Here is a 9872-nt window from a genome sequence, read left to right as displayed (position 1 = left end):
GTCATATAACATAATACACGTCTTATACACGTGATCATTGGTCTCTGAGGAATACGGTATGTATTATTTGATTTCATACATCGTATATCCAGACGAAAGAAACGAAATTACGATTGCCCGTAAACTATTGTAAAAGCGAAATTATTATAAAATAGTCGACTCTTAGTAACTCGAACCTTGATACCTCTAAATTCTTGACATCTCAAATACATATTATAATTTTTCTTTATTATTACATCTATAATATTGATTTTTGATACTAATTTTTTTAATCAAAGTCAACATTTGAAAAATCTCGAGATTGGTTTTTTTATGAGGCTGAAGAGATGATGGCTAGAAATAGCTTATATTTATTATCTACTTTTCATACAAACCAATTTAGGAGTAGAAATGGGCTTACATTTTTATGAATTATAACATATTTTAACAGTTTTGATTTTTTTAAGTGGTTTGATACATTTTTACTCTGCTTTTGTATTTATCGTATTCGTATTTGTTAAAACTTTAAAAGTAATGTTTTCTGATTTAAGTTTGTGACCCAAAAAAACAAAAGGTGCATATTCATATGCATCAGTTTTTACATGTAAGACTTGTTAACAGAATATGTTTATTTAAAATTGTTTGATTAAAGCGAATAAATATGTTTCTGCGAAAAATGCCACGTTATAAAATTACATATAGGTAATACTCGTGTGTTATTTATAGTGGACGAATACGTACTTTATTATGATTATTGTTACAGATGGTTAAATAATATTTCATACTACTATGTTAATGTGTTATAACTTATAGCTGGGAACATAATAGCGGAGTCCCCTGTACACCCCCCTAGTTGCGCCAATGGTTATGCTCCCTTAATCTCTACGTCCATAAACGCCACGATATTATAATTTATGGATAGCACAGAAGTACAAATAGGGGAGAGTATTTATGGTTCAACCTCCCCAACCCTTACAATAGCCCCCTCCCCAAAACAAGCCAAACATTTTCTAAAACTTTTTAAGATTATACAATATTAATTATTATTATTGTAGGACTTTAGTCACCCAAATCTCAAACGCAATTTGTTATGAGTTTATGACATAGTGAATAATTTTCCAAACAAAAGTAAATAATATGCCTTTAGTAAAGTATTATACTTTTTTATTTATAGTATAATCACTCGGAAACTTTTCTTTCAAATTTTGACTACAATACGTCTGAATTTTCAGTAAAATAATATGATTCACAATTTTCATGATACTCCTTAAATTTTGTGAAGAATTTAAGAAGTCACAAATATAGTCATTAATTGGACGATGGCTCTAAATAGTTTATATTCATTATCTACCTTTCATGTAGTCCAACTCAAGAGTAGAATTGGGATTAATATTGTTATGAATTTTAACTTTTAACAGTTTGGGTTTTTTGAGTGGCTTATTCAATTTTTATAATTATTTTGTATTTCACGTATTCCTTTGTATTTGTAAAAAGCCATGTTTTCTGATTTAAGTTTGTGACCAAAACATCAAAAAGGGCACATTTGCATAATTGTTTTCATGTAAAGCTTCCTAGGAGAACATGTTTATTTAACATGGTTTTTTTAAATCAAATAAATATGTACGTGTGAAAAGTTCCACATCTTACAATATAATAAACGTGAACGCTGGTCTCTTAGGAATACAGTTAGAAAGAATATTATTTGATTTCTTACATCGTATAACTAGACCAATGAAATTATGTCACGTTTGTCCGTAAACTTTTGTAAGCATGAATAAATGTAAAATATTTGATTCTCGAGTCTCGGTAACTCGACCCTCATACCTCTAAATTCTTGATATCTCAAGCGCATATAATTTTCCTTTTAAATTTATGACGTCTAAAATTGATTTTAGATAACTTGACATTCATACTAACTCAAATTTGCACTACCCTTCCACTACTTGAAATTTGAATAGTCGAAGTCAGCTGACCTTCTATTAAACTTATTAAACTATTTACAATAATAATAATAATAGTAGTAGTAGTTGTTGTAGTCGTAGAAGTTATTTTTTATTGGATTGCTAATACAATGTAACGCTCGTCTGACTTAGGCTTAATCTCAATAATAATGATTGGGTGTAGCAAAATAATTTAATCGACAGAATGACAGTTTCATTTACAAGTTATATATTTTTATAGACATCAATTATCAACAATCCATTATACAGCAACCTACTGCACAGCAGAGAAACATCCACTTATTGTTAATTTTAACGTTAAAAAACAGAAATAACTATTTTTTTTTTATATATACATATAGTGATATAGATGTCTGATTTTATTTAAATTTTCAATTATACTAGCTGGCTACGAAAAATAGCTATGAGGGCTGCAGGTGTCCGACCACAAGGCAATATTTCAGTATATCGTGTTATAGTGCTGCCGTCTTAAATCTATGAAAATCTAGCCAAGGGCAATGTATTAGTCATCGCCCTTTGTTAATATCCTACATATTATAATCGAAATCAAAACTATTGGCACAATATGCAAGTTGTTCTGTCTGACAATATATGCGTTGAACACATGTAAAACTATCACTAAACTAACAGAAGGGCATAATAAAACTAAGTTGTTTTCTTATTTTATAATTTATGTTTGTCACAAAAAGTCGTGAGCAGTTAACTACGAAAAAACCGTAACAGTTTTCTGAAAAAATGTCTACAACGTTATTAAAGTATAATGTCACGCTTATAGTACTATGCATCGGAATGACATTGATTCATAATTCGTCACAAGGAGGAGGAGGAGAAGGTAATTATCATTTTTCTTTATAAAATGTACTTTATAATATGTATTTTACCTACCTAAAAAAGTTGAACATTTTATACCTATTATTTTTTAACTACAAAAGTATATGAAAAATGATCGTAATTTTGACTCATTTTGTCAAAATCTGAACTAAAATGCTTGTAAAAAAAAAGTGCCTATTATGTATTTTCAGTATTTCAAAATAGCTTTTATACCAACTTATGAATAATTTTGTATTGAATTTCCAAGTTCTAAATTATTTTAATATTATTTATAAAAAAAAATTTAAAATATATATAGTTCAAAAACTGTCAAAATATTTCAAACATTTTATCATGCACAAAAAATTATAAAATAATTTGGTAAAAATTCGCATATACCTATAGTTAGTTGTTACCTATTGACTTACAACAAAATATCAAAAACCGTTTGAGGATAAATTGTTATTTTACGGTTGAATATCCGTTATAATAATTTGAATTTCAAACGCTCTTAAAAAATTATTGTGACTTTCCAGTTGACTTTTTTTTATTATTAGAGGTATATGGAAACTTGTATTATATTTTCAAATAGTAGTTAAAAAAAAAAACTTTCATGTGTATAAATTGCTTTATTTATTGTGAAAATTCAGTCTTGTATGGAAAATTGACAGTTAAAACTTTGTTAAAATTTTAAGTCTCTATGGTTATTCATTTTTGAGTTACCACAGAAAAGCATAATCGATGTTGTCTGTTGACAGTGGACAAATTCTCATAACTAAGTCACAATTAAAATATCAAAAAACTTTTTCAAGGTGCCTAAATAGTTATTATTCTTGCCTTTACATTTAAAAATATGTACCTTGGTAAATAGGTAGGTAACTCAACCTTAAACAGGTTCTTTTTAACAGAAAATTTTCTATTAAAAAATAAGACAGTGAATACACAAGTGGTATATAGCTTCCATTAGATTTAAAAATCCAAAATGTCTTTACTACGGTATATAATACTATAAACGAAAAATGTCTATTACGCTATAATTCTAAATAAAAATAAACACAAAGTTGAGTAACATGATTATTCCAAATCACGTAAAATTAAATTTTTTTTTTTCAGATGATGTCTCCATTGAGAAGTAAATAAATGTTGTACACGAGATTACTGATTTCAAAGATTACCCTTGATATCCATTTTCTAAAGTCTACCCTTGATTATTATAGATTTAGGTTAATGTATAACTGACGGTGACGTGTCTATATCGACAGCGACAACACTATACTAGAAATCCTATAATAATAATAATTACTGCTAATAAGCTTCAAGTAGGTTATTATAATATATTATATACAATATGGGGTGCAAACATTTTGGAGGTCTTAATGGGCGCCAACATCGAAATGCGTTAGATAATTAGATTATAATTATGATATTGTAATACCTACAACGTACATACCTATCTTTATATGTTATAATATTATAATCTCATTGAACTTACTGCGGTGTGATGTTTTTAAAAGTAATTTTCGAGTACAAAACAACTTTTGCACCGATATGTTCTCGTTTATTATAATATCCCAACAAAAACACTCCGGCTTAAATGGCTCTAAAATTTGTGATATCTTTTTTATAGGTGTATAACTCTTTGAACTATAGATATATATCCTCTATGTTAAAATAATCTGCTAAAAAATTGAACTTAGCATGTTGACTTTAAACACTTCATTGCACTATCTCCTACAATGATTGTAGACTATATTATTATTATGTACTCATTATGCCGTAAATATTTTTTAACTTAAGTCACCAAGCTAAGCTCAATTTTTTTAGCGGATTATTTTAACATAAATTATATCTATAGTTTAAAGACTTACCTACCTATAAAATTATATCACAACTTTTAAAGTAATTTCACGTTTTTTTTACATGGAGTATGGAGAAGTGTTTTTGTTGGAATATCACGAATTTTTTTGTAGATACCTTATTATTTCGGGAACATATTGTTTTACAATGATCTTTTTTTCTTTTTTTTTTTAAATTTTATAAAATAAGTTTAATATTTGTTTATAAACGGCTGCCATTGTTTGCAGATTATAATAGTAATAATAGAAATTATTATTATTTTTCATTTTTTTATATTGGTGCCCATTATAGGTGTCGGGTAGTACATTGAATGCGGGTTGCGGAGAAACATTTTATAATTCAATTTTGAAAATACTCTACAATAATCTCTAGTAAAATTGGCTTTAACTCTGTTGATACCGTTCAAAATGATTTGAAAACTACACCGTGCACTTCTACGTACTATTTTCCATTAGATTATTGTATTTTTGAACTTCATTATTTAACTTAAAACGTCATGCTCATAGCTATAGCCCGGTTTTTTGCCTATGCGTATATTTTAAGGTGTTCTTGTTTTTATACTCATAAGAACCTACCGTATATCCAATAAAACTATATTATTATTGTTTGCGCCACATGATTTTCTTATCACGGATGCTTATCTGCGCGACAATGACCGTCCTTAATCATTATATCCATTGCATGTAATTTAATATAATATTGTATTCTCTTTGTTTATTTTTCTGTGTGTTGCATCGTTATTATCAATAATTTCGCATCAACATTATTATTTTGTTGTAATCATATTGTTGTTGTTCGGTCAACGCCCTTTTTATTCTGTTCTGTATAACTTTTTTTCTTACCCGTTTAACGGACAATTCGTACTTCCGCTAACACAGCGGACACATTTCATTAATGAAGCCGTGATAAAATACAATTGCAACAACGTTTGTTGTTCAATAAACAGATATGCTGCCAATAAGTGAGTTTTTTTATTATATATATGCGCGATATTGTATCCGCATCCTTCGAGAATGCGTCTCAGCTTTGGGCTTCCACCGTCGACATTGAGTCGAATGCTGGATCTCATTGCAACCATAAATCTACCGCAACGTCGAAGTGTGGTGCGCCAAACTCGCGTAAGTCCGCCAGCACCCATAGGGTATGTGAGAGGCCGCCCAGGTAGTCCAGATTGCATCGTTCGCCGACAAGCCACTCGTCTTTCCACTGCCTTAGTTTTAAACTAATTTTAAGAATTCTTACCCTTGATTGTACTCTCTACGATCATTGCACCAGAACGATCGGATCGTAGAGACCCCCTTCTCCGTAAGCTAAACAGATTATCTTGTTCCTAAGGTATAGATTCCTCAGGTCATACACTCAACGGTTCCTATTCCTGGTGTTTTCTTCGCGAAAGAGTTTGCCTACCCGAAAAGTAGTAGGCGTAAATTAGCACTCCGTGCAAGATAAATTGGCCACGGTCTCACCAGTTAATTTTTCGGTCAGTCCTCTAGACCAGGCATACACAATTATAAATGTATAATTTAAAAATATTATTGTAGAAAGAAGATGGACTTGTACTACACTTCTTTCAGCGCGCCATGCAGATCCGTTATGCTGATGGCCGAAATGTTGGGTTTGAAATTGAATTTGATACCTATAGATCTCGTAACTCACAAACATCTTGAAAAAAAATTCACTGACGTAAGTTTTCGATTAAAGTTGTCTTGCAATATTGTATGTAAGTACCTGCGTTGTGCGGTGTTAATTATAATCGTTGTTATTTTATAGATAAATCCTCAACACATTTTACCTACGCTGGTTGATGATGATTTTGTTTTATGGGAGAGGTGATTTTAAGTTATAATATTTATTAGATAACTATAAGAGTTATAATTTTTCTTTTGTTATTGTAATACATAAAATAATATATTTCCCACACAGCATTTGGGAAATGATAATATTTTGTGAATATTTTGGAGTGCTTGAATAATGAATATTGTATAAATGTTTTATTCTCATAAAACAATAAAATATTGCAAAAAAATGTTGACTTAATATTTTTATAATGTTTTCATGAAAATGTTTTTAAAAAAAATATGATTGAAATGTTTTGTTAATATTTTTTACAAAATATTTTTCAAAAGTGAACTTCTTGGCCAAAAAATATAAATAAAATATTTCCTTCTTATTTACGCAACTTTTTCAAATATTTTGACAACTATATTGTTTTCCTGAAAATATTTATACCATAGTTGGGAAATATTAAAATGCTGTGTGGGTTGGCTTACTGGTACACGTTAATTGAAAAACAAAGTTTTCCGGTTAGTGTTAAGTTAAGATAATTATAACAATGTATTTTCTTCATTTAAATATTACGGTTGCTGTTATTATATTAACGTAAATACTAAATAATTTTAATCTGTAGGCTATAATACGAGTGCTTGTTTGTTGCTTTTATATTCAAAAATGACTACAATGACTTTGATAAAAATCTCATAGATTGTTCTTTGAGATATTTGAAAGTTTAGAGAGTAGTTTGAATCACGTTAAAAAATATCCTGAGTGCTAAATCCAATCATCGACTTATGGTTGTCAGTAAATTATGTTGAATTATTTCACAAAGCCAGGGACACCGACGCCCGAATAGATTTTCTCATGTGAATTGAGGTACCTCACCAAAACCGACATACATCTAGAATAGTAGGGTTATACTGCTAGTACAAGTATAAATGTTCATACTTACATATTATGAAAACACTTAAAGATTTTTAATTCACAAAAAAAAACAATTAAAATTTAATATTTTAGTTAAAATAATGATTTTTCCAAAATTAGGTAAAATGTTTTGTTGATATATTATAATAATATTATGTAGTACTCGCAGACTCATCAATATCCTGACCTACATTAATATTAGAATCACAGGAAATAATGATCTATTGTTACTCTCAATCAGTTCATGAACATTTTTAAATTTAAGAATGTTCGTTCTGGTGTTGTGCATAGATACTGCTAGAGTAAAAGCGATTGTGTATAATCTAGGGAAAATTCACCGTCATACAGAATTTTAGGTTTTGAGATAATTTTAGATTTTATTCTCGATTTTGTCGAAAAATAAATAACCATGTATAATTATTACACTACCATAGTAGTTTGTTTGGGTATACAGTGACACAGGGCACAGTCTATTAAAATAGTAACATGGGAATAGTGTAGTACTGTAATTATTCATTTCTTAAGTAATACGACGTAACTGGTAATTGCGCAAGTACCTAGTATGTACCTTCTTACTTTAATAATAGTATCAATTATCCTGGATAATTTTTACCTACCCAGCCACCCAACCACCATCTTAGGTCCGAAAAATGTTGGTACTTAACAATCGGGTGAGTGCATAGGCGGAAATCCATTAAAATTCTGGGGGGCTAAGATTAAGAAAAACTGTACGGTAGCACGTAGTCTCGCTCAGGGCGGCGTTGACGTCGTCATGTATGATGATTGCAGCAGTGTACTGCGCCGCCGTGGCACATCGTGTGGTCGTCGTGAGTGGATGATGATTGATTGACGTCTGTACCATGAGTGTCTCTTTATGCACTGTATGCGTTGCGTTTATATAAGGAAGCTATAGGTTTGTTGTGTGAACTGCGCATGCGCGTACATTCAAATTGTGTTTTTGCACATTGTCGATGGTTTTTTTTCGCAATATTGGTATGAGAAAAGTATTTCGTATGTTAGGAGCTATCGTATTCTCCTTGTCGCGCATCATTTTGGCACTGATATCCGGTTGTTTGACCGAATGTCGTACAGTGCACATGTGCGTGCATGTTATGTTGTATTTTGCACATATTCGTCGGTTTTTGGCAATATTGGTTTGATAGGGGTGTATCGTATTTTGTGTTCTATCCTATTACTTCTTTTGCGCATAGTTTTGGCATTGGTATTTGGTTATTTAACCAAATGTCGTATAGTGCGCATGTATAGGTGTAAACTGTTTTTTAATGCGACAGAAGTCAGTTACGTAATCCTGTAATGGTATTGCGTAGCGTTTTTTTATCTTTATTAATTTTTTATGTCCATATATGGGCATGTTTTTGTGTATGGACGTCTCGGAAAGATTGTTATGTAATCGTTGAGGAATGTTCGTTGCCTAATATTCTTTTGTATTGCGTAATATGTTTTATAATTTCGTTTGAGTTTTAACACCAAAGTATGTTCGTTTTGGTATATTCATTCTATAAGTTTATTTAAGTATATAAGGGTATGTTATTTATATATTACAATTTGATTCTAAAGATTCGATGCGCTTGGATAGATTGAGGACATCGTTTTGAAGAAGAAGATTTTCGTTTACAATCATAGAAAGTTAAATTCAGATTTCGGTGAATATTAGTTCAAATGAATCTAATTTATCTCCCTGTTTATTAATAATATCGACAAGTTGGGATTGTTTTATAATACCAGAGGGGGTGGGCACACCACTGACTGTTTGTAATAATAATAATAATATAATACTGAACAATATTTATGCGTTTTAAAATAATTTACGTTTTCGTTTCAGTCGTGCAATTATCGTGTACTTGGTTCAAACTTACGGTGAAGACAATAGTCCGCTGTTCCCTGAGGATAAGAAAAAGCAAGCACTGATTAACCAAAGACTGCAGTTCGACATGGGCACCTTGTACGCACCTTTTGTCAATCAATATGTTAGTATTGGCATTCATATTATAACGACAAAATATCAACGGTTTTTAATTTATTGTTGTCGTTTGATGAGATGAATTACCCATCCGGTGTTTTTGAACAGTCATTCTAGACGATTGGTATCTACCACTCTATTCTTTTGCAAGCACGCGGAATATTATGTTATGGAAATTATTAAACGTTTTACGCGATACTTGTCGATTTAAAATTTACCGACTACCGATAGTACCCATCATACCATTATGTTGGAATATTCGTTAAGACTATCTATAGCAATATTATAATGACCATGATTCTGGAGAATAAGTGGTCAAATAAAAAAAATCATCTACCTATTAAAGATGAATTTAAAAACAAATTGAAACAATGTTTTTTCTACACGGTACCATATTTCGAGGCTTAATATAATTACTAAGGAATCCGTTGAAAAAAAATCATTTCATTTTTAGCAATTTATCCATAAAAAAATATGGAAAAAATTGTTAAATATCCATTAAGGGGGCTGCAGCAGGTGAAAAAAAGTGACTCTTAGACCAATAAGCTAGACAAAACTGGAAGAATTTGGTTTGATAGATTTTAATT

At 30.3% G+C, this 9872-nt stretch overlaps 1 protein-coding gene across 1 annotated transcript in view; it reads left to right on the top strand.

The window, feature by feature from the left end:
• Positions 1 to 9872, top strand: part of LOC100574427 — a 20747-nt gene that overhangs the window by 6929 nt on the left and 3946 nt on the right. Inside the window, exons 4-7 of the mRNA XM_029490025.1 lie at positions 5330 to 5568; positions 6149 to 6290; positions 6378 to 6436; positions 9148 to 9292. Of these exons, the coding sequence (XP_029345885.1) occupies positions 5330 to 5568; positions 6149 to 6290; positions 6378 to 6436; positions 9148 to 9292 (585 nt within the window). The remainder of the gene's footprint in view (positions 1 to 5329; positions 5569 to 6148; positions 6291 to 6377; positions 6437 to 9147; positions 9293 to 9872) is intronic.

The sequence above is a fragment of the Acyrthosiphon pisum genome, chromosome A2, assembly GCF_005508785.2.
Source record: "Acyrthosiphon pisum isolate AL4f chromosome A2, pea_aphid_22Mar2018_4r6ur, whole genome shotgun sequence".
Lineage (NCBI taxonomy): Eukaryota > Metazoa > Arthropoda > Insecta > Hemiptera > Aphididae > Acyrthosiphon > Acyrthosiphon pisum.
The sequence above is the reverse complement of the archived record's forward strand: the minus strand, read 5'-3'. Positions and strand labels throughout refer to the sequence as shown.